The sequence below is a fragment of the Macaca thibetana genome, chromosome 12 (assembly GCF_024542745.1).
Source record: "Macaca thibetana thibetana isolate TM-01 chromosome 12, ASM2454274v1, whole genome shotgun sequence".
NCBI classification, from domain to species: Eukaryota; Metazoa; Chordata; class Mammalia; order Primates; family Cercopithecidae; genus Macaca; species Macaca thibetana.
In genome coordinates, this window is record NC_065589.1 from 66,882,434 (window position 1) to 66,908,943 (window position 26,510).

General features: G+C 39.1%; 1 protein-coding gene and 1 pseudogene across 3 annotated transcripts in view; one reads left to right on the forward strand and one right to left on the reverse strand.

Moving 5' to 3' along the window:
* Window positions 1-9,813: 9,813 nt before the first annotated feature.
* LOC126932712 (thymosin beta-4-like) lies at window positions 9,814-10,284 on the reverse strand (annotated as a pseudogene).
* Window positions 10,285-24,674: 14,390 nt separating this feature from the next.
* Window positions 24,675-26,510, forward strand: part of LNPK (lunapark, ER junction formation factor) — an 80,417-nt gene continuing 78,581 nt past the window's right edge. For 2 of the 3 annotated variants that reach the window (XM_050751789.1, XM_050751790.1), the window contains exon 1: window positions 24,675-24,971. Coding sequence is in view for 1 of the 3 variants with exons in the window: in XM_050751792.1 (XP_050607749.1) it covers window positions 25,193-25,323 (131 nt within the window). In the remaining 2 variants the exon portion in view is untranslated. Of the gene's footprint in view, window positions 24,972-25,192; window positions 25,324-26,510 lie in introns of those variants that run through there. The other variant, XM_050751792.1, reaches the window with a different exon arrangement.

Consider the following 26,510-nt stretch of genomic DNA (forward strand, 5'->3'; position numbering starts at 1 on the left):
AGGCTAGCTGTTCTTGGCACTGTGGTGTTCTGGTTTATCTTGCCTAAGGCACTGACAGTTTATCTCAGATTCTACAGTTTCTTCCATTCTTCTTCCACTAGCTTTTCCCCTCAGTCTCGCTTTTCATTAGCCCACCCTGATGGTTGACCACTTCTAATCCATAAATTAAGCAGACAGAAAGCACACAAAGGTGTGCTTCTTTTATCTTTGAAAATCAAACCCATCACAAAATTTAATTTGATTTTCTTGGGTTTAAAATAAAATATTCCAAGGAGCAAAAAATATTGCTAGAATCCCTGCTCTTAAAAACCAGCTTTATATACTCACCTTGCAGTGGAGGATACAAGGGAATTGCTTTGGCTTTATTCACTTTGGCTTTGAGCCCCATAATCTGTGCCCAGTAGTCAAATCAAGATTTGAACAGCTGACAGCTGTATTTCCCTCATCCTTTCTCTAAATGCAATGCAGAATGAATTTAATTTTAGGGGAATGGTGTTTCCCCCTACACTCCAGTTTTAATACACAGATTATAGTGACAATATTTAAAAGCTGTTTTGATCTTTGAGATTGTATTTTCTTTCATTTTTTACTTAACTTTTCTGAGTGTGACGAAAAGGGAAGCAGAAGTTGGAAATCTAAATAGAAACAAAAAAACAATTTCAGCTATTCTCCTTGAGCTTGCAAAAATGCATTTATAAGCTCTCAACAAAATTTTACTTTTAAAAGCCATTTTAATATTTGTTATCTTTTACCAAGTAAAATAAGCTGATGCTTTTACATGTGGATCTTATTATGTGAATAGCCGTCTAAGCCTGCTATTGAACATAATCATATGAATTACGAACTGTGACTTTATTTCTTTTATAATCTTTGTAGTTCTTGCCATTACTTTTACATGTCTATGTCTGGCATTATGTAGCTTTGAAACTAGGCCAAAAATATTTATTGTCGTATATCTGGAGTTCTCATACTTTGTGGGTGAGTTTGGTTTCCAAGCTGGGCAAAACTTATTAGCAGATACAGTTTTTGGCATTCATTTGAAAAAAAATCTTAAGTAATTTTAGTACCCCCTGACGTATAACCTTTTGCACTCCTTGAAATGTGTATGGAGTTGAAATTTCAATGCTTGAGCTATCTCTTTTTCCAATTTTAAGTAATTCTTCATTTATAAAGTACAAAAAATGGAACAAAAAACAACAAAAAGAAAAAGAAAAAAATGAAATAAAAGAATGAATTTCACTGCAAACTGGAATATTTCGAAATATTCACATGGATGGTTTAGATAAAATATTTCTCTGACGTGCAAATCCCAGAGAACTGGGACAGGGTACCACTGATGCTAGTAATTTGTGGTTGTATGAAGTAACAATAATGATGAAAAGCAAAATATGTATGCATAATTCTTTTACTAATCTCTTTGCAGCTTTACTTTTTTTTTTTTTTTTTTTTTTTTTTGATACAGTGTCTTGTTCTGTCTCCCAGGCTGGAGTGCAGGGGCACAAACATGGCTCACTGTAGCCTCAACCTCCAGGGCTCAAGCAATCCTCCTGCCTTAGCCTCTTGTTAGCTGGAACCACAGGCGTGTGCACCATGCTTGGCTAATTTTTAAATTTTTTGTATTTTGATTTTTTTGTAGAGACAGGATCTTACTTTGTTGCCCAGGCTGGTCTCAAACTCCTGGACTCAAGTGATCCTCCCATCCTCCCACCTTAGCCTCCCAAAGTGCTGGGGTTATAGGTATGAGCCACCAAACCTGGCCTAAATTCTAGTAAGAAGAGTGATAAAGATATTCAGTTCCTGCCATTGGTTTATATACCAGACTCCATCACTATATCGTTGTTCATTATAGTTCAGGCATAGCATAGTACTCTTCATGTAGTTCATTCTGAGTATACTTTTGTGTACATAGGGTAATAGGTTACATAGGGTAACCTATTAGCACTATTTAAGATGGTATTAAGGTATTGTTAAACTGTTAAATGTTATTTTCTAAAAGAAGGTAACATGACTGTCACACAAATATAAAACTAGCACATATCAAAAATCCTTTTTAATGCATAATTAATGAGGGAACCAGTAAGATGTTATAAGTAATTTAAAAAAGAATTCAAAGAACCACATACATAGGGGCAATAAGGAATGCTGAAAATTGATGCAAAATTGATCTATCCAGATAGCAATAATCAATTGCATTATACTGGATAAAATCATTCGCATTTCTATGGACAAGAGTCATTTGTATTATCCATTTTCTATAATTTACAGGGTAGTAAGTAATAATACTTGGTAAAGATTATTTTGAGAATTAACATATGTTTTTTATGTTTAGATATTCATTAATTTTTCTCAGCCAACAAATTCTTTCTGAATACCTACTATGTGTCAGGCACTGTATGTGCTGCTGGTGATCAAAAACAGCCCTCATAGATCTACAGTTTAGTGAGGGAGACAGATACTAATAAATGATCATAAAAATAAATGCGCAATTTTAACTGCGATTGGAGCCACAAAAAAGTCTACAGAGCTCTGAGAGAGTAAAATTTGAAAAAGGCAATCTCAATGCAAGTTAATTTTTTTTTTTTTTTTTTTTTTTTTTTGAGGCGGAGTCTCGCTCTGTCGCCCAGGCTGGAGTGCTGTGGCCGGATCTCAGCTCACTGCAAGCTCCGCCTCCCGGGTTCCCGCCATTCTCCTGCCTCAGCCTCCCGAGTAGCTGGGACTACAAGCGCCCGCCACCTCGCCCGGCTAGTTTTTTGTACTTTTTTAGTAGAGACGGGGTTTCACCGTGTTAGCCAGGATGGTCTCGATCTCCTGACCTCGTGATCCGCCCGTCTCGGCCTCCCAAAGTGCTGGGATTACAGGCTTGAGCCACCGCGCCCGGCCAATGCAAGTTAATTTTACTTTAAGTAGCATACATATTTCCTGATGTGTGTGTTCATCAAAGGTGAGACTTTAAATTGGAAACCTATTTTAAAAAAATCTCTTACTGAATCAATTACTCATATAAACCAAATGATTCTGCAGCACAAAAATGAGTCTAATATTTACATATTTCAATCCTACTGTAAAAATATGTAACATAAAACTCTATATTAATTTATTAGTTAGGCTCATAGAAGGGAATCACAGTTGGTTAAAATTAGTAAAGTCAAAATTAAATCAGCTAATCTTTTGCCAATTACTGCACTCCCAGACTTCATTATGGTTATGCTGCCAATACCCTTGTGCAAAACAGTTACGTGGGATATATTTGCATCCTTCAGTGTTCTAGTTTTCAGAATCCATAATGTCGTGTGTGTGTGTGTTTTTAGAGAGGGCCTCTCTGTCACCCAGGCTGGAGTGCAGTGGCTCCATCTCACCTCACTGCAACCTCCATCTTCCAGGCTCAAGCAGTCCTGCCACCTCAGCCTCCCAAGTAGCTGGGACTACAGGCATGCACTACCATGCCCAGCTATTTTTTTGTATTTTTAGTAGAGAAGGGGTTTCACCATGCTGTGCAGGCTGGTCTTGAACTCCTGGACTCAAGCAGTCTGCCTGCCTCAGCCTCCCAAAGTGCTGGGATTACAGGCATGAGTCAGCAAACCTGATGTTCTGTGTTCTGTAGTGCTCTGAGTCCATGCTGGGTTATACCATGCAGAGTATTACTGAGGACTTTTGTTGCCCATCTACTCCATTCACTTAACTTCATTCTCATCATTGTCAAATATCCAATTGGAAGATACTACATTTATGAAGCCTAATTTGATAACATGAAAAGCAGTCACATTCACTTAAAAAAAAAAAAAAACACAACAGTACAAACCATAAATTTATCGTGTCTTCAAGACACTACAATGAAAACTCCTATCCCAGAGAAGGGTCTTTCAGAGACCGGGAACCAAATGAGTCGTCCAGATGAGTTGCTCATTTGCCATTTTCCTAGGCAGCTGGGTTATGCTTGAATTTCTCAGGCTTCCAGTTCTCCTGTGTGTAGATGAGATAAAACACTGCAAATGGTGGCTTCACGCAAAGGAAAGGCACCTGAGTATTAATGCGCAGCCTGTTGGGGATGCCCTTGTTGAAGTAGTGTGGGGAGGCTGGTGCCTGAGGGCCACGAGCTGTAGGTAACTGCATCTTGCATCCGCCTCAGATTTCCAAACTCGTGGCCCATTGTTGCAGTGGTGCTCACTCTCCACAGCTGCAGATCCACTGCATTCACTTTTTGAGCAGGTTGTAGATAACCACATTGCAAAGGTAAGTTCGTGTATGTGAATTGACCCTTGCAAAACAATTAAAACACATATTTTAGAGTTTTCTTTTTTCCATAGTAGTGGCAACATATATGAGCTAAATTGTGGCAGGACGAGCTGTAGACAAAACCCCTCAGACACTAGGTTAAGAAGGAAGTGGTTTTATTTGGCCGGGAGCTTTGGCAGACTTGTGTCTCAAGAACCAAGCTCTCCAAAGAAAGAGTTCCTGGCCTTTTTAAGGGCTTACAACTCTAAGGGGTCCACATGACAGGGTCATGATAGATTGAGCAACCATGGGGTACGTGACTAGGTGAGGGTGGTGAGCAAGGCAAGTATTTCTCCATACCATTGTCTATGATCTATAGATAGCACAAGCGATTAGGGTACGGGTTTATCTTTTTTTGTTTAGATGGAGTCTCACTCTGTCACCCAGGCTGGAGTGCAGTGGCACCATCTTGGCTCACTGCAAGCTCCTCCTCCCGGGTTCACACCATTCTCCTGCCTCAGCCTCCCAAGTAGCTGAGACTATAGGTGCCCACCGGGTGGGGGTTAATCTTTAGCCTACAGGCCTGGCCAGTTGTGCCAATCAGTCTGTTATTTTTCAGTTTCTATTTCCTCCTTTCCTTTGGAGACAGGAGACAGTAAGAGAAATGGCCTCCTTCCTTATAAGTCATTCATACTTGTCCAAATACTCCTTTTGATAATATGTGGGAAGACACTAAAAATGATCCAGCACCTTCTATCACACTTTAACCCTTTATCCTGTGCCTTAGATTGGGTTTCCTAGAAGCAGACCCTTAGATGAGGATTCATGTGTGATTTATCAGGAAAGTACTCCTGGGAGAAACCAATAAGGGAATGTGGAAAGCAGGACAGGACAGAGAAGACAGTCAAACAAGGATAGGTCTCAGGCTAACCCTCTAGAGGGCTGCTTCAGCCTGTGTCTGAAGGGGAGCTCCGAAAGGTAAGTTATGCCTATATTGTCCTGACTGGAGGGCAAGGGATCTGGTCTTTCATAGTTCTGTGCCAACCAGTCCACTTGGGGGCAATGTGGCATGGGGGAAAGTAAATTCCCAGGCATGTTCTGGTGTTGGCCAAGTGGGATCCAGTGTCTTCTGTAAAACAGTCTGGGGTTTGCTGTTGGATGCAGAAACATACAAATAGGTAAAAAGGGATCTTAAGATACTGGGGAGAAATATTGACAGTGTTTGCAACCCTCTGTCTGTTCCCCCTAAATACATTCTCTACTTCCTGGGCATGTGGTTAGATTACATGCATTTCCCAGCCTCCTTGCCAAGTGTGGCCATGAAATTGTGTTCTTTCTAGTGGAATGGGGTGGTAGTGCTGTGTGCCACCTCTAAATCTAGGGTAGCCTCATCCATTCTTTCTCCTCCCTGCTGGCTAAAACTCGGGGTGAATCAGCTTATAGTATAGAGCTTATGATAATGATCTTAGGAATGGTAATGCAGCATAATAGAAGGACTGGAGTCCACAAATGACTCCATAGAGCAGTTTTTTGATGATCCAGAACATTTACCTTGGACTGTTAAGTAAGAAAAACAAACTTCTTTTTCAAACAACTGCATTATTTTTGGGTCTCTATCATAGCAGCCTAGCATTTTTCTAGTTAATACAATATATTTTATTCTTATCAGAACATTATATGGTATTGTAGATCAAATTTTATAGTTTTTATTGTTTATTTCTCCTACTAGCATATATACTATGTGGGAGCAAGAGATTTGCCTATCCTTTTCAACATACTCAAAAAGTACTTGTATTGTTCTACCTAACCCTATAATAATTAAAAATAAAACACATTACAATTTAAGAAGTTACTATAATGCCACATTAGAAGTGATATATAACAAATGGAAAGAGTTTAATTAAAATTAACCCAAACAATTAAGGAGATAATATACTGATGTGTTAAAAATGGAGAGGAGATAAATTATATACTCTTGAAAAAACAAGGCCGAAGGGCACCATGGTAACTGTTTTTGTGTATTGGCAAGGTGATTATAAAGAGGTTGCTGTTCAACCATTTTCCATGTCTGCAGAGGAAAAACTAGCAGGAAAGAGCTTAAACCGACCTGACAGTAATAGTGATTAAACATTAGAAAAGGCTCCAGAGTAATATTGTAGAATCTCTGTCCCTGGTGAATTTTAAGGACAAACCATCTGTCTTAGACATTTCAGGCAGACCCCTTGCAGGAAGAAAGAGGTCTGGATTAAATGACTCCTTAAGCTAGCTCCCTTTCAATTCCAGGAGTCTGTGCCACTATACAGGGGATCTGGCAGTGACATCTTTCACTCCATTAACTAGCCTGACTGTGGCATCTCTTATCAGTACCTTGAGAGAGTTATTTCTCTGGATGAGGCTGGTAGAGAGGAGAGTAGGGAGTAGGACTAACCTCCCAAAATAATGATATTAAAAAGTATATTTTGCACCTAGAACTCTAAGATACTATGTAATTTCTACACGCTCAACACACATTAACTGGAAAAGTCTTAAGACTTTAGTGCATTTCAATTGCTATGTTTTATTTAGTAAGATTAACTGCTATAGCAATGATGAAAAGACAGTAATTTAATGTCAACAGTGAAATTCCACAGAACAAAAAAAATTAGCATTGATATTCATTTATAGTATTTATTTACATTGGTGTTGCAATACTAGTAGCAATGTAATAATGCTATTTATGAATACTGTATTAAAATTTATACTATTACTATATTACTCAAAAATAATCATGTCCAAATATCCCTAAAGACAATCTTTTATTAGATGAATGATTTCCTAAGTCTTAGAAATTTATTTTTTTATTACTAAATACTATCACAGCTATTGTTTTAAAGGTCAACATTTTTTGATTGGTATATAACTATATATATATATTGCATTTTGACATGTTGTGAAAAACAATTATGGATTTACATATTTTGGGGAATTCCAACTTTATTTTATTATTTATTTATTTATTTATTTATTTATTTATTTTGAGACAGAGTCTTGTTATGTCACTTAGGTTGGAGTGCAGTGGCACAATCTTGGCTCACTGAACCTCTGCCACCTGGGTTCAAGAGATTCTCCTGCCCCAGCCTCCCAAGTAGCTGGGATTATAGGCATGTGTCACCATGCTCGGCTAATTTTTATACATTTTTAGTACAGACGGGGTTTTGCCATGCTGGCCAGGCTGGTCTCAACCTCTTGACCTCAAATGATCTGCCCGCTTTGTCAACTTTATTAATAAATAACTTTAGTGATGCTTTACATGTTTGTTACCAGACCAAAGATAAATTTTTGAATTCTTCCAGAAAAGATGAAAAAAACTCTGCTTTTATATTCTAAGATGGTGCAGTGTTTTGTTTATCTATTTATTAATGATAGATTCTAAAAATTACAACTCAGTAGGAGGTTTTCTTTTTTATTGAGGGAGAATAATCTAGTCAGACTTAGAAAGAAATCACTGACTACTCTTTAAGTAATGAATCTTGATGGTAAATATTGCTCTAAAACATATAAAGTTATGATCAGCCTCATTCATAATTAGAAAAGTACAAGTTAAAACTATAACGAGACACTATTTTTTAAATCTATCAATTGTTAAAAATAAAAATTTTAATCATATACTGTGTTGTCCATGATAGGAAAAGACGTACATTCCTGGTGGGAATGTAATTTAGTAAAACCTCTATGGAGGGCAATTTGGTGAGATCTACTAAAATTTTAATTGCATACATCCTTTAACCCAGAAATCTTCCTTCTAGAAATTCTTTGCTACAGATGTACATTGACACGCAAAGAAATGGCATGTGCACAGGTTATATACTGCTGCATTGTTTGTAATAGCAAAAGACCAGAAACAACCTAAATGTCTATCAACAGAAGAACAGTTAAAGAATGCTACATCCTTTCAATTGAATATAATGAAGCCATTAAAGTGAATGAAAATAATTATTAAGATATATGGAGAATAGTGTATAGAATGAGCTACTCTCTGTGTTAACAAAGAAATATATACATGTATGCAAAAAATATATCTGAAAGGCTACTCAAGAACTGGTAACACTGGTTGCCTCCAGGGAAGGGAATCATGAGTCTTGAGGATGAGGTGGGATAAAAACTTAATTTTCATTCTGTACCCTTTTGCAACTTTTGAATTTTGTGTCATGCGTATATTACCCGTTCAGAAAAAAGCCAATTAAAGAAGGCAAATATTGTCAATTGAATAACAACTAATTTACTCTCCTTTGAGGATTATTTACATTTAATATAAAATTATCTTCAATTTCAAAGTATAGAATTAAGACAATTCTGAAATTTTAGACTCTGTTCATACTTTCCATGTGAGTTTATTGTGGGTTATAATTATTTAAAGTAAGAAAACACACTTCAAAACATTAAAATATTGCCCTACAGAAATATTGTAAATTACATTATTTTCTCCTTCACCTTTACAGTATGAGGTCCCTGAAGCCAGAAACCCTGTACCCTGTCACCCAGAAGGATAGAAGAGGAAAAAACTACTTTAAAAAGTATTATTTTGGGCTGGATCCGGTGACTCATGCCTGTAATCCCAGCACTTTGGGAGGCCGAGGTGGGCAGGTCACTTGAGGTCAGGAGTTCAAGACCAGCCTGACCAACATGGCCAAACCCTGTCTCTACTAAAAATAAAAAAATTAGCCGGGCGTGGTGGTAGGCGCCTGTAATCCCAGCTACCTGGGAGGCTGAAGCAGGAGAATTCTTGAACTCCTGGGAGGTGGAAGTTGCAGTGAGCCGAGATCGTGCCACTGTACTCCAGCCTGGGTGACACAGTAATACTCTGTCTCAAAGAAATAAAAAATAATAAAACTAAAAATTTAAAAATAAAAGTCAACATGCCCAGGATAAATCTAAAATTGACAAATAATGAATTAGAAAAATGTGACCATTTTTCAATGGAAAAGATGATCAACATGTGCTAACCTTGAGATGCCCCAGATGATGGAATTATCAACAACTTTAAAGCAGCTGGTATAACTGTGCTCCATGAAATAAAGGTAAACAACCTTGAAGTGAATGAAAAGTTCTCAAAAGAAAAATGGAAAAATGTTTAAAGGATTTAAAACTGTTTTCTTATTTTTTATTTTTTTGTTTGTTTTTATTGAGATGGAGTCTCACTCTGTTGCCCAGGCTGGCATGCAGTAGTGTCATCTCAGCTCACTGCAACCTCTGCCTCCCGGGTTCAAGTGATTCTCCTCCTCAGCCTCCTGAGTAGCTGGGATTACAGGTGCGAGCCACCACGCCCAGCTAATTTTTATATTTTTAGTGGAGGCGGTGTTTCACCATGATGGCCAGGCTGGTCTCGAACTCCTGACCTCAAGTGATCCACCCGTTTCAGCCTCCCAAAGTGTTAGGATTACAGGCATGAACCACCACGTCCAGCCTAAAACTGTTTATTATTTTTAAATAAAATTTGTTTATTCTAATAAATAAAATCATTTGAACAAGAAAAATGGCACTCTAATTAAACTTCATTTAAGCTGCATTTGAGAGCCTGCAAGACACTTTGGGGCAGCTTGGTTTAACTCTAGATTTACCTGTCTTCCTACTCTTCTTCTTCCTTCACCAGCATGCAAGTTATCTTCCTTCCTTGCCAGCCAGACAAGCAGATGGGAGAGGCAGGTGTGGCCTTCATTGTCAGCAGTTTTCTATTGTTTGATGTGAAAAGGGCAGCATAGTACTTTAAAGGTTGATCCAACCTCTTTGCATCTTACAAAATTAAACAGCTAAAATAAATAAAATAAGAAGGCAATTCTCATTGAATGTACAGTGCATATTGGTGGCACATGCCTCCACAAGATTTGTCTGCCTGCTTCTTCTGTTCTATCATTTCTTTGGAAGGCAGTGGATTTTTCTCTTACAATTCTGCCTTCTTCTATTTTGACATAAAATTTCTTGATCTCAGCCATGTCAGGTTTGTCAGACATGATATGTCTGACATACTATGTGTCATATGATCTGTCATGGAGGAAGTGGAGTGAGGCCCAGAGTGAGCAGAATCTAGTTTGTGCAGTGGCCACCACCTAGCTAGAAATTATTTTAAAAAAACCTGAATGAAAATTTTAGACCTAAAAAATAGCATACTCAAAAATTCACTGGATGGGCTCAATAGCAAATTGCAGATGACAGAGGAAGAGTTGGTGACCTTGAAGATAGATAATAGCATCTAATGTGAGAAACACATTATAGATTGAAAAATCAATAAGCAAATCCTCAGGAACCTGTGGGACAATATCAAAAGGCATATATAAACTATACCTCAATAAAACTGTAAAAAAGGGCCAGGCGTGGTGGCTCACGCCTGTAATCCCAGCACTTTGGGAGGCCAAGGCGGTTGGATCATGAGGTCAGGAGTTCGAGACCATCCTGGCTAACACGGTGAAACCCCATCTCTACTACAAATACAAAAAATTAGCCAGGCATGGTGGTGGGCGCCTGTAGTCACAGCTACTCGGGAGGCTGAGGCAGGAGAATGGCGTGAACCTGGGAGGCGCAGCTTGCAGTGAGCCAAGATTGTGCCACTGCACTCCAGCCTGGGCAACAAAGCAAGACTCCATCTCAAAAAACAAAAACAAAAAACAAAAACAAAAACAAAACAACAGTAAAAAAGTAGATATTATAAGACTGTATAAAAAAGGACAAACTAGATACTGTTTACAAGAAACCCACTTCAAGTATAAAGATACAGGATAGGTTTAAAGTAAAAGTATGAATAAAGATATACCACGCAATCACTAATCAAAACAAAGCTGGAGTAGCTATATTAATGTTAGGCAAAAGTCTTTAGAATAAAGAATACTATCAGGAATATAAAGAAACGTCACATGATGATAAATAGTGAATTCACCAAGAAGATATAACAATATTAAATGTGTTTATACCTAACAACAGAGCTTCAAAATACATAAAGCAAAACATGTTAGCAATAAATTTACAATTACACATGAAGACTTTAACATCCCCCTCCTAGTAACTGATAGAAGTTGACAGAATGTTACAAGGATATGAAAGACTGGAACAATACTTTTGAAATCAACTATATTTAATTGACATTTATAGAGTACTCCATCCAACAACATTAGTATACACATTCTTTTCAAATGTTGTATATGGAACATTTATCTAGAAAGACAATATTCTGGCCAATAAAACAAACTATAAATTTTTTTTTTTTTTTGACATGGAGGCTTACCCTGTCGCCTAGGCTGGAGTACAGTGGCATGATCTCGGCTCACTGCAACCTCTGCCTCCCGGGTTCAAGTGATTTTCCTGCCTCAACCTCCTGAGTAGCTGGGATTACAGGTGTGTGCCACCACACCCAGCTAATTTTTGTGTTTTTAATAGAGACGGGGTTTGGCCATGTTGGCCAGACTGGTCTCAAACTCCTGACCTCAGATGGTCTGCACCTCGGCTTCCCAAAGTGCTGGGATTACAGGCATGAGCCACCACACCAGGCCACAACAAATTTTTAAAAAATAAAATAACATAAAACGTGACGTCAGATCATAAAATAATTAAATTAGAAACAAATCACAAAAAGATATTTGGAAAATCACCATATATTTGGATAGAACACACACAACACAATTTCTAAATACAGCATGGGTAAAAGAGAAAGTCACAAGGGAAATTAGAAAACATTTTGATTGAAGGAAAATAAAAATGTAACATCAAAATATGGGGATGGAGCTAAAACAGTGATTAGTAAGAAATCTGTAGCATTAATTGCTAAGATTAGAGAATAAGAATGTCTCACATCAGTGATCAAAATTTCCACTTAAAAAATGAGAGAAGAGCAAGTTAAACCCAAAGCAAACAGATAGAAGGAAATGATGAAAAGCAAAAGTCAATGAAATTACAAGTAGAAAGCCGGGCGCGGTGGCTCAAGCCTGTAATCCCAGCACTTTGGGAAGCCAAGACGGGTGGATCACGAGGTCAGGAGATTGAGACCATCCTGGCTAACACGGTGAAACCCTGTCTCTACTAAAAAATACAAAAAACTAGCCGGGCGTGGTGGCGGGCACCTGTAGTCCCAGCTACTTGGGAGGCTGAGGCAGGAGAATGGCGTAAACCCAGGAGGCGGAGCTTGCAGTGAGCTGAGATCCGGCCATTGCACTCCAGCCTGGGTGACAGAGACTCCACCTGAAAAAAAAAAAAAAAAAAAAAAAAAAAATTACAAGTAGAAAAATAATAGAGAAAAATCAATGAAATAAAAAGCTTGTTTTTTTTTTTTTTTTTTTTTTTTTTTTTTTTTTTTTTTTTAAAGACACACCTTTAGCCAGACTGAGAAAAAGAGAGAGAGAAGATATAAATCACAAATATCAAACATGAAAGTAGCAGGGCTGGGAGTGGAGGCTCATGCCTGTAATCCCAGCACTTTGGGAGGCCGGGGCAGGCAGATCACCTGACGTCAGGAGCTCGAGAGCAGCCTGGCCAAAATGGTGAAATCCCATTTCTACTAAAAATACAAAAATTAGCTGGGTATGGTGGCACATGCCTGTAGTCACAGCTACTCGGGGAGCTGAGGCAGGAGAATCGTTTGAACCCAGGAGGCGGAGGTTGCAGTGAGCTGAGATTGCAAGATTGCACCACTGCCCCTCCAGCCTGGGCAAAAGGAGGAGACTCTTTCTCAAAAAAAAAAAAAAAAAAAAAAAAAAAAGAAAAAAAGACAAAAAAAGAAAGTAGGAACATCATCACTGATCCTACTGACGCGACAGATATTAAAAAGCTAATAAGGGACCGGGTGCGGTGGCTCTCGCCTGTAATCCCAGCACTTTGGGAGGCTGAGATGGGCGGATCACGAGGTCAGGAGATCGAGAGCATCCTGGTTAACACGGTGAAACCCCGTCTCTACTAAAAAATACAAAAAACTAGCGGGGCGTGGTGGCGGGTGCCTGTAGTCCCAGCTACTCGGGAGGCTGAGGCAGGAGAATGGCGTAAACCCGGGAGGCGAATCTTGCAATGAGAGCTGAGATCCGGCCGCTGCACTCCAGCCCAGGCAACAGAGCGAGACTCCGTCTCAAAAAAAAAAAAAAACCTAATAAGGGGCCAGGCATGGTGGCTCATGACTGTAATCCAGTACTTTGGGAGGCCGAGGTGGGTAGATCGCCTGAGGTAAGGAGTTCAAGACCAGTCTGGCCAACATGGCGAAACCCGTCTCTACTAAAAATACAAAAATTAGCTGGGCGTGGTGGCACACACCTGTAGTCCCAGCTACTCAGGAGGATGAGGCAGGAGGATCACTTGAACCTGGGAGGCAGAGGTTGCAGTGAGCTGAGATTGTGTCACTGCACTCCAGCCTGGGCAACAGAGGGAGACCCTGTCTCAAGCAAAAAACAAAACAAAACAAAACAAACAAACAAAAGCTAATAAGGGAATATTGTGAACAACTCTATGCTAGTAAATTTGACAACTTAGATGAAAGAGATCAATTTCTTGAAATACATAAACTGTTAATGCTCACTCGAGAACTAAATCATCTGAATTGTTTTACATTTATTGAATATTTTGAGTTTGCAGTTAAAAACTTTCCAACAATTAAACTAGTTTTGCTGGTAAGTTCTAACAAACACAAATACCAATACGTCACACTGTCTCCCAGAAAATACGAGGAGAGAACACTTTCCAACTCATTTACCAAAGACATTCCATAATAGGAAACTAGAGAGCCATATACCCATAAACATGGATGTGAAATCCTTAACAAAATACTAGTAAATTGAATCTAACAATATATAAAAAGTAGAGCATGTCATGACCACATAGAGTTTATTCCAGGAACACGAGGCTTGTTCAAGATTTGAAAGTCAATGTCATTCATTATAACAACTTAGTAAATAAGAAAAACCATATGATCTTAGTTGCAGAGAGAGCATTTGACAAGATTCAAAATCTATTCATGATAAATATTTTCCACAAACTAGAAAACCTCCTTATCCTGATAAAAAGATCTACATCTAATGTATTACAAGTGAAAGATTCAATGTTTTCTCCCTAAGACTGAGTTTAAGGCAAGGATATCTGCTTTCACCACTCCTTCTCAACATTATCCTGGAGATACTAGATAGTGCAGCAAGGCAAGAAATAAGATTTAAAAAAATACAGCTTGGAAAGGAAAAGATAAAACTCTCTGTTCAGACTATGTGATTTTAATATAAAAAACCCCAAGGAATCTATAAAAAGAGTCCTAGAATGAATTAATCATTTTAGAAAAGTAATAAAATAAAAGGTACAAAGATAAAAATAATTTTTATTTCTAAATATTGCCAATAAATATTTGGGAATCAAAATTTAAAACAGTATAATTTATAATAGTACCAAAAATGAAATAATTAGTATAAATTTAAAATATAAAAATATGCAGGATCTATATGCTGGAAACTATAAAATAATGATAAAGGAAATCAAAGATCTAAATAAATAGAAATATTGTATCCATGGATAAGACAACTCAATGTTGCTAATAAGCCAATTTTTCTCAAAGTGATCAAGATCAATGCAACCCCAATAAAAATCCCAGCAAGATATTTTTCTAGAAATTGAGATTTAAAAGTTCATATAGAACTAGGTAGGTTAGCCAAAACAATTTTTAACAAGAATAAAGTTGGAGGACTCATACTACTTCATTTCAACACTTACTGCGAAGGTACAGTAGCCAAGATATTGTAGCAAAGGGCAAAAATAGAGAACATGGATCAATGGAAAGAAGAGTGAGTCTAGAAATAGACTCACGAATATACAGCCAATTGATTTTTTCCTGGGATGGAGTCTTGCTTTGTCTCCCAGGTTGGAGTGCAGTGGTGGCAATCTTGGCTCACTGCAACCTCCACTTCCCGGGTTCAAGCGATTCTCCTGTCTCAGCCTCCTTAGTAGCTGAGATTACAGGTGCGTGACACCATGCTCGGCTAATTTTTTATTTTTTATTTTTGTATTTTTAATAGAGACAGGGTTTCCCCATGTTAGCCAAGCTGATCTCAACCTCCAGACCTCGTGATCTACCTGCCTCGGTCCTCCCAAAGTGCTGGGGTTACAGGCATGAACCACCGCGCCCAGCCAGCCAATTGATTTTTGACAAAGATGCAAAGGCAATTCAATGGAAAAAGGATAGTCTTTTCAACAGATGGTCCTGAAATAGTTTGACATCCATATGCAAACAAAATGAATGTTAACCCATACCTCATACCTTTAAAAAACCAACTCAAAATAACTATAAGACCTAAAAGCAAAATATTAAGGTATAAAACCTGTAGATTAAAACATAGGATAAATATTTGCGATCTTGGGTTAGGTAAGTATCTCTTAGATATGACACCAAAATTATAAATTTGCCTCATGAAAATTAAAAATTTTTACTGTTTGAAGACAATGTTAAATGAACAAATAGACAAACCACAGACCTGGAGAAATATCTGAAAATTACATACCTAAAAATTAGTTAGTATTCAGAATATATAAAGAATGTTCAAAACCCTTTAATTAAGACAAATGATCCAATTTTCTTTTTTTAACTTATTTTTTAGAGACAGTGTCTTGTTCTGTTGCCCAGGCTAGACCACAGTAGTGATCACGGCTCACTGCAGCCTCAGCCTCTTGGGCTCCAGCAGTCCTCCCACCTTGGCCTCCCAAAATGTTAGGAGTACAAGCATGCACCACTGTGCCTAGCCAAATGATCCAATTAAAAATAGGCAAATTACTGGGACAGACAATTTTATGAATACAGCCTATTGGAGGAATAAAGAGAAGTCTGGTCTACAAAGGTGGAGTCTGGAGATGATACAGGCCTTGAATATACTGTACAGGAATTTGATCTTTATCTTGTAGGGAAATATTGGTTCTGATTTCAGTTTTGCTACAGCATTGGGCATTTTCTGTAATATATGTATGTATAAAGAAAACTAGTGCTTTTGAATATATCTTCTAAGGGGAAGTTACTTTCACACTATAACTCAAAAACATCAAACTTTTAAAGTTATTCACAATTCAGCAGTATACAGATCTACATGTGATTTTATTTGTATGTACATATGTTATAGACAGAATATAATACGGCTTGAACAAGAAGTTTGGTCTAGTGTCTATTATTTGAGAAAACTGTCTCTTAAGTTTTATAAGAAATGAGATGTATAGTTAGAATTTCCAGTTGTCTGTTTTCAGAGGTTTGTCAAATCAGTCCTACATTCTATAATTCATATATTGGTTCATGTCTCACAGTAGCCTGAGCCTTTTTCTCCACCTCTCCCTTCAGTTTTTCCTCTTTCATCATTCTTAGAACTCTCATCTTCGCTCATCTCTTTTTCATTCTTTCTTCAAGCTTTTGCAAGATCTTTTTCCAAAAACCAGACATTTTCCTATTGTTTTTATAAGGCATCTTCTTGTACTCGGTCTTCCACTGGTGACCACTTTGTAAATCACCATGACTTAATATTTTTCCTGTTACCTACTGTCTGCACATGTTTTACTAAGCTCCTCAGGGCAGGAAATCTGTCTTCCATATTTTATGCTTTGTGAAATACCATGCACTCTTATGACTCCTATTAACAATAAATCTCAGTCTGAATTAGCTAAAGCTGTATCTTCCTTATTTTATATGTAAACTTTACATGCATACTAGGGAAGACTCAAGTTTCACCAGCTACCTGATTTGTCATGTGTATCATTTATTTTTTAGGAAGCATTAGGATGTCACCTTTTGGAGTTACTGAGCACCAAGCCAAGAATGTATATTTTTAACCTACTTAGCTAATATATATATATTTCCAGAATGAGAACTTTTTTTAATTGTAAGAAGGAAATATTCCTCTCTTTTTTGATAACTAGATTGAGCCCACATGGGGTGCTGAGACAGGTATACATGCCAGGATACCTTGTGTTCTAATTTTAAATCATGCCTTTCAGACACAAACAGTCTCTGGAATTATGCATTATTTATGACAATAGAAACCTTTAAAGTTAGACTTGAAAAATGTCAGTATCAAAATACATTCAATATTTGCAGTTACTTCACAGAGATCTAGACTTTATTTTCTCACTTTTTAAGTGGAATATGTGAACCACATTTAGCACACATTTACTTCAGGAGAGTGTGATGGATGAGTCCAAATCAGAAGTGAGCAAACAGAGGCTGAGAAGCCATGCTGCTCATTCTGCTCTTACCCCATGCTCTTGGTTTTTGGTGTTATGTTTTTCCTCTATTTACTTCCTTCTTTTCCCAAGTACTATCTATCTTGTCTACCAAGCCCACTTTCAGGAGGTAGGTGATAGCAGCTCCAAGTGCCATCTGCCTTATATATACAGCATATGCATTTTTAGTCAAAATTCTAAAAGGTGAAACAATGTCAGCCACAGGATTTGAGTAGTGTGACCTTCATGGACTCATTCTACTTAAAGGCCTACCTGATGAGCTACCCAAAATATTTTCACCTAATAAGATATATATTCGTTTTCTTTTCCTCCCATATTACCATAATTTACCAGCTTAAAATCACACTCATTTATTATCTCACAGTTCTGTAGGTCAGAAATCCAGGCACAGAGTGACTCAGCTAGCTCTCTGTGCTAGGTTTCACAAGGCTGCAATCAAGGTATTACTGCGTTCCTTTTTGGAGGCTCTAAGGGAGAATCTGTTTCCTGCTCATTAGGTGGTTGACAGAATTTAGTTCCATGCACTTGTAGGACTGAGCTCTCCATTGCTTGCTATCTGTCAGCCAGGAGCCAGGAGCCATTCTCAGCTTCTAGAAGCTACCTGCATTCCTTGGCCATTTTTTTCAAAGTCAGCAATGATGCACTAAGCCTTTCTTTTCTTTTCTTTTTTTTTTTTTTTTTTTTTTTGAGATGGAGTCTCGCTCTGTCACCCAGGCTGGAGTGCAGTGGTGCAATCTCAGCTCACTGCAACCTCTGCCTCCTGGGTTCAAGAGATCCTCCTGCCACAACTTCCGAAGTTGAGACCACAGGCATGTGCCACTATGCCCAGCTGATTTTTGTATTTTTGGTGGAGACAGGGTTTCACCGTGTTACCCAGTGGAGACAGGGTTTCACCATGTTGCTGGTCTCGAACTCCTGAGCTCAAGCCATCTGCCCGCCTCAGCTTCCCAAAGTGCTGAGATTACAGGTGTGAGCCACTACGCGGTGGCATCGAGACTTTTTTATGATTTGAATGTCTATGATCTTTCTGCCTTATCTTTTCTCAGCTTTTCTTTTTTTGTCACATCTGACTGACTCCAGTTGAAGAAATTTCTCTTTTTATGAGGGCTCAAGTGGTTAGATTGGGCCAACCAGATATCCACAATAATTTCTCTACTTTAAGATCTATAACTTAATCACATCTGTACATTCTTAGCAGTGCCTAGATTAGTGTTCTACTGACTAGGGGTGGAAAACTTAGAGGGACTTTAGAATTCTGCCTCCTATAAGATACACAACCTATATAATGAAAATGATAGAATTTTTGGAAAACATATATGAGGACACTTGAACAAATGCAGACTACTGAAAGGAAAGGCTCATATAGAAGAATACTGTTTTCCCTCAAATTCATATACGAACAGAAATTTTAATAAAAATCCACATAGAGTTTTAGGGGTTCTTGACAACTTGATTCCAAAAACAAGAGGAATAAATGGGTAAAAAAGACAATTGAATAGGAAAAAGAAAGTGTATTCCCCAACTCATTTTATGAAGGTAGCTAGCAAAATTTGATACCAAATTCAGAGACATTACCAAAAAGAAAAATTACAAGTCGGTCTTATTTGTGAGATCCCCTGAAACATTAAACAAAATGTTAGCATATTGAATCCAGCAACACACAAAAAAGATAATAGATCAATGAAAAGAATACCAAGGTCAGAAACAACTCCATACATATATGACTACTTGGTTCATGATCAAGATGGCACTGCAGGGTAGGGCAGAGAGGACCATCTTTCAAAAAATGGTGCTAGTCTAATTTTCCACATGGAGGGGGTTAGGGATCTATATATGCATCCCTTTCTCCATATGTAAGAACATTAATTTCAGGTCTGCCTAAACCAAAATTTAAAAAGCAAAGCAATAACATTTTAGAAGACAATATAAAAGTCTTAATGACCTTAGGGTTGGAAAAGATTTCTTAAATAGGATACAGATATCATTAATCATAAGGGAAGAGTGATGAATTTTACTCCATTGACAGCTTAGTTTCATCAAAAGACATTAAGACAGTGAAAGTACAAGCCACAAAGTGGGAACAACATTTGTAGCACATATAATCAATAAAACTTGTTTCAACATTATATAATGGATTAATAAAAAAATAAGAAAAATACAAACAACCCAATAGAAAAATGGGGAAAGACCTAAACAATTATACAATGCTCATATAAAAAGGGGCTATTCTTCATTAAAAATCAGGGAAACGCAAAATAGAGTCACAATAAAATGGCATTACACATTCATTAGAGTAATAAAAATTAAAATGTCTGACAATATCAAGTGTTGGTGAGGATGTAGTGCAACAGAAACTTTTGTATATTGTTGGTTATATAAATTGGTACAATCATTGTGGAAAATTTTGGCACGATCTTGTAAAACTGAATATATTAATATATACATTCTCTACAAACCATGAATTATATACCAAGGTAAAGGCTCCAGGGAAATCTGTGTTTATATGCTCCAGAATATATATAAATATATATATATTTACACCACACACACACGTACTTAAAGAGTACTTAAAGAGTATGTGTGTGTGTGTTTACACAAACTTTCACAGCAGCATTGCTTATAATAGCCTAAAGCTAGAAGTAGCCTATATGTCCATCAGCAGTAGAATAAATTATGATACACCAGTGCAATATAGTAACCTACAGCAATGAAAATGAATAAACTACAGCCATATCAACATGGGAAATCTTAAAGACATAGATTGATCAAAAAAGTTCAAGACATGTAAATGAAAAACTTACTCTGTGATTCCATTTACATAGAGATAAAAAATAATATTGCTTAAGGATGAGTAATTATGTAGTAAAACTAGAAAGAAAAACAAGAAAGTAAATACGGTAATAATCACGATGTGGCCATCTCTAGGCACTTGAAGGTTGTAAGGGAAGGAGCACATTGGGTCCTTTTGGAGTGTTGAATGTTCTACTTTGGCCCATATGGGTTAACATGAGTGTTTGTGTTATTGTGCTAAATAGTATACTTTAGTTTTAGAAACTTTTCTGTATGCTTGCCATCACCAACAAATCATTCTAATCATTTTTTTCTTCATACGTTCTGATTCTTCCTCTATTCAAAAACATCTACAGTGTCTCACAGAGACTTGTAATTGCTACAGCAAGACTACAAGGAGAACAAATAATTAAAGGGATTCAGAATAAGCTACCATGGCATGAAAGTTATTTTGAGCTGAAGGCACTTGAGTTCCCGAAATCCCTTATATGCCTAAAAGCAAAGTCTCCCCAAATAACTCAATTGTTATAAATCCCCTCCTGGGGAGCAACTCTTAATATTTTCTTCTCAGAGAGGAGACATCTGCACTACAGCCAGACATTGCTACAAAACTATATCTTCCATCTATTCTCCTAAAAGTCCGTTTGTCTTTCCAAGAAGTGTTTTGTTTTCTCTCAATGCTTTGTCTCTCCCTCACTTCCTTTGAAGAAGTCATTTACTCTCCTAGAAAGGCCTCTCTGCCCTTCTTCGTCCCCTATTAAGATGATATATAAGCTCCAAATTCTAACCATCTAGGGTCACAGTTATTTGTGAATTTCTCTTTCTTTCTTGCTTGCTCTGTGTGTGTTTACATATGTAATTAAATGCTTTTTTTTTCTCTTGCTATCTTTGTTGTTTTAATTTGTAGGCCCCCAAAGAGGAAACATAAGAGAGCAGAGGAAAAGTTTTTCCTCCCTGACACAGCTCAGTCTTTAAAAACACTTCGAAAGTCGGTTCTCAGGAACAAAAAAGCCTTGTCAAGACTGAAACATAGCATTTGACCCAATTCCTCTCCCAGCTCTGGCCACAGAGATTGGCTGAAAAACACCTAAACCAAGAGCAGAAAGACAGGGTGCTGGAAATAACATTGAAAAAGATTTGGGGGCCAGGAGGGAACAATGGGCCTTGATAGGAAAGGTGGAAAAAGAGAATATCTAAGTGGGCTGAGTCCCATTTCAGTGGACAGGGCAGGAGGCCTATTAGCTGTTATTATTGCAGCTTGTGAGGGCTGCCTGCTGTCTAAATATGCATCACCCAGCAAGAGACATCCACTTTCTTCTGGGCTGCCCAGTGGGAAGCTCAGAACACCTCTGTCAAAGATGAAGGGTGAGGTTTTGGACCACTTGACATGGTACCATATTCCTTTTTCCATTCCTCACAACCCTTCTATCCCTAGAGATTTAATCTGCAGGGCCCGAGAATCTATATTTCAATAAGCACTGTGGTGACTCTTACGCAGGTAGCCTCTGGCACTGGCATACCACTTCCCAGAGAAACTCAGCAATAAGAAGAATCTCCAGTGGCATTTGTTAAAAATTCACATTTCCAGGCCCCCTATACCAGACAAGTGAAATCAGAACCTCTAGGGGATGGGCCTGAGAATTTGAGTTTTTGATAAGGGACCCTGGTGACTCTCAGAGAAGTCTGGGAAACTGCTCTAGAGACTCACTTTTAAAATTCTGTTCTCAATATATTTATTTTTATTTATTTATTTATTTTTGAGACTGAGTTTTGCTCTTGTTGCCCAGGCTGGAGTGCAATGGTGCCATCTCGGCTCACTGCAACCCTCTGCCTCCTGGGTTCAAGTGCTTCTAAATATGTTTAAAAACAAAACATCTTATTTACAATAAAGATATCTGTATTTTGAAAAAATAAGTACCCTGCAGAAAATAACAAATTGCAAACGATAATATATATATTTTTTCTCCAGCCCAGTGCTGCAGACCTAAAGATCCAATGTTTACATCTTCCCTGGAAGTCACAAAAATATGTTAAACGCAACGCGTTCAAATTGAAATTACCCTCTTCCCCCAAACCTGGCTCTCTTCCAGTGTCCTCCATATCTCAATGATGGCATTATTATCCATCCACTGGGTCTGCTAGAAATTCTGAGTCATCTGACTCCTCCCTCTCCCTCAGTCCCCATCCCATCCCATGATATTTGAATCCATCACCAAGACCTCCCACTTTACTTCCTATTGTTCCATTTCCCCGACTTCTGTCCATCTCCTTGTTCCTACCCCAATCTACTTGGATGCCTACCAACACTAACACCACTCATAGATTTAATTAATCCAGTGTTGACTCTGCTTGTGTTCCCACACTGCAGCTGGAATGACCTTTTCAAAACACAGATCTGATCATGTCAAATACCCTCCCCCTCTCTTTTTAAGATTACAGTTCTTAATATGGCCAATAAGACTCTGCTTGGTCTGGTCTCCAGCTTCAAACTGGTGCACTTTCTCCCTGCAACCTATGCTCTAGCCACAATAGCCTCCTTTCAGTCCCTCAGGCTTGCAGTGTTCCCTCCTGACAAAAAGGCTTTACACATGATATTCCCTCTGTGTCCCACTCTCCCTTTTTCAGTTTCTCATCTTTCATGCTAGTGTGACTTCCTCAAAGAAGCCTTACCTAACCTCTCTGACCAGACCAATGAATGCCACTTATGTAAGTTCTCATAGCACCTAGATAAATTCAACCCATTTGTTAAACTAGACCATTTAAAACTCCATTGGTTAGAGCAATTTGTTTCCTCTCTCCAAGTATTCTCTGCTGTTCTTCTCTGTTGTTCTTTGGATTTCACTTCTTTAAACCGTATCCCAGAACAATTTCAGGGTTAGCAGGGGGTAACTCTTGACATTTGGACTCTGCTAAAGCAGCATCTTCACTGGCTTTCCCACATCCTCTCCGGCTGCTGTTTTCTTATCATTTTCCAATACCGTGAACATTAGCCTCTATCACAGCACTTATATAGTCTTAGTCTGCATTGTATTTTTTTTTTTAAGGTTTCTCTCACTAGTGTCAGCTGCTTTAGGACAAATGGTTTATTTATCTCTGTATCCTCAGCACTTAACATGGGGCCTTGTCAATAAATATTTGGAACCACGCTGTAGCCTGAAGTCCAGCTACAATAGCGTGTATGTTGATTTCTCTGCTTGTAATGTCTTTCCCTCACTTTATTCGCTTGATGAACTCTTCTATAAAGGATATAAAGGAGGCAATGGTTTAGTGTTACCTTCAACAGTGTACATAATCTTTCTACATTTGTTTCCTCATTTGAAAAATGATACTATACTTAAAAGGTTGTTGGGAGGATTAAAAGAGTTAATGGTTAAATACTTATCTCCATTCTTTTGCCAGGTCAGATCTCTACTCTTGGTAGAGCAATTGCCTAGGGAATTTTATCTCAGGATTAGGTGTTTGGAATCTCGTGCATCCAACCGGCTCTTCCCTGTCCCCTCGCTACCTTTTTTTTTTTTATTTTTAGAGGTGGGGTATCGCTTGGTAGCCCAGGCTGGAGTACAGACATTGATGGCTCAGTTGAAACCAGAGGACACATTATTGGCAAGTGGAAAGCCATTCTTCCCAGTCTTCTTAGGAAAGGAAATCTTTCTGAGGTGAGATGTATTTGTAAAACTGCACAGGACTTTAATACTTTGCAACAGCAAAGACTGAAAAACAAAATGGCTAAATTTCCATATCAAAACAGGTGAAATGTTTCTGTTCATTTTCTTCTACATTTGGAAAGTGCCTGATCCACAGTAACACACTAAGCTGTAGTTCCCTTCCCCTCAGCCTTTCAAGTGTACAGAACTGTAACTAAATATTTAGGCAATTAGGGCAAGCAAATTCCACAGTGAATTACGTGGTAGCCTCTAGTATAAATTTTCTTACCAACCAGACAATGTTCAGCTTCTTCTCTTGACAACCTGTTTGCATTGTCAAAGTTTAAATGTAACATATTAAAATTATTATACTCTTTAAAAATCATCGAAACTTTTTTTGTGTATGTAAATACAAAAAAATCATGAAAAATGTTTGCACATGGGGTAAAGCACATAAATGGGGTAAAGCATGATAAAAACCTTCGCTGAAGTTTCCCTGCTCACACATTACTGTGTGCACGTCTAGTATTTTTCTCATTCGGGTATCATGTTATTTGTCTTTTCCAGTTGAGAAGGAAACTTAATACCGTTTAGGCAGCGTTTCAAATCCAAGTCAAATACAGCCTGGGTGGTTTTTTGTGGGTCCACTTATCAGGACCTGTCAAGAGTGTTCTTGGGGTTAAGAGTTCTAAGATAGAAAACTCAGCTTATGCTGTTACCCGCAGGGTTTTAAAGCAACATGATATGGCGTTTGAAGCTTACCTCACACCGGTGAGGTAAGCATCCAGTCATCAAATGACCCTTTTTGACGTCCATGACTGACAGGGACTCAAGCACTCCTGGGGGCCAGGCTGACTTTTCTCCACTGGCTTGGTTGGGAACTGGCTTCTTCGGAGCTGTGTACTCTTAACTTGCTCTGCTGCCGGCTGGCTGACAGCTGATGGGGGACTCCTCAGGACGGACTCCCTTCCAGATGCACCCATCTCCATCCTCAACTTCCCAACCTTTGTCCTCCCCACTCTTCGCTCGCGCGGCGGTCTGAGACCACCAGGACCAGTTTCAGTGGGTTTCCTTCTCCAGCGAGACGGCAGAACAGGCTTTAAAAGGAAAGCAGGCAGCGGAAGAGTAAGAAATAACTATATTCTAAGAGTAATAATAAATTGCAGTACATGACTGCCACACGACAACGGGCAGCCTACGCTGGCTGCGGAGGCCACAGACACAAGCTCCTAACCTCCCGCCCGACCCGCCCCAACAACTGCCAGCCCCGGGTAGGGTCACGTGACAGGGGAGTGGCGCGCGCCGGCCGCGGCGCCAATTGGCGAGCGGCGGGAGCGCGGGGTTTGATGGGAAGGAGTTGGCTGGGCCTGTCTCTCTGTCAGTGGCGGCTGCTGCTTGTTCTGGAGGCAGGCTGCGCGGTGGCGGCCGAGACTGGCGGGGGTGGACGCCCGGGCCGGGCTGCGCCCGCTTCTTGCAGGTAAAACGCTCAAGGCGAGGGCAGTTGGGGGGGCTCTGCAGTGGGGAGGCATGCTGAGCTGTGCCCCTGGGAAATAAGCTGCGGGTTCCCCGCTTGCCTCTCCTTGGTGCCCCCGCCTCCTGCCAAGTGGCCTAGAGCTCTGCGGCGGCTGCTGGTCAGGCTGCGCGATGGTGCGCGCTGACCCAGGCTCGCCGCCTTGTTCCCTGGATTTCCCAGCACACTGGCAGTGGTGGTGCTGGAGTCTCGAAAGCCTTTTTTTCCACTCTAGGGCTGGTAGTTTCTCCAGCTTGATTCTGGGAGATTCCAGGTAGTGACTGGCTTGAGCCCCAGCTCTTTGGCCCACCTGTGTCGAGCTTACCTCGACACAGGTGGGGCAAAGAGGTCAGAAGGTCCCAAACTAGCATTTCCTACGCTCAGCTATCCGCTTTGAGCGTTCTGTCCGCGTCTTCTTTTTCTGAGTTGTGTGGAGGCTCCAAGAGTTGGAAAGACCAGAAGGGACTGAAAACTGTCAGTGTCATGCTGCCGGGCTCTAGCGTGTGGGCGTGGAGTACGTGCTACTTAGAGAAGAGGCTCTCCAACCATTGTCCTTATTCCAGGGATGGTGGGCTGTGGGGCGGACGGGAAGGGCGAAGATGCATAGTATCAGAGGCGTGGCAGGAGGAGAAAAACAAATCTAAATTCCATCGGTTCATAGTTGCGGATTGAGAAAGAGTTGGAATTGGTCAACTCAGCTTTGCTGATGGTGCTCTCACAGTGCTAAGCAAGACCCGTGAGTCACTGAGTTTTACATGTTCTGCTTTTCCCACTTGGCCTCCAGTGTGTGTTGCTTGGTGTCTACTGTTTTCTTGGGAGTCAGCATTGACAAAATGGACTCTATTCAACAACGGTTTGGTGGGTGTGAGTAAGCTTGGTTTCAGGAATATGTTCAAACTGGCAGGGAATGCTAATCTCTTTTCCTCAGCAGCCCCCAGAAGACCAAGTTGACTTTTAACACATTTTCTTAAACAGGAGTGGTGCGTTTAAAATTAGAATTTTAAGGTTTTCTGTTATCTATTGAGATCAGCTCAGTAATGCTGTTAATAAACCTATATAGTGTTTATATAACATATAAACAAGAAAATACAAGAAAAGGAGGAGTTATATGGCTATTAAAAAGATATGATTTCATATAGAAATATTTATAATCA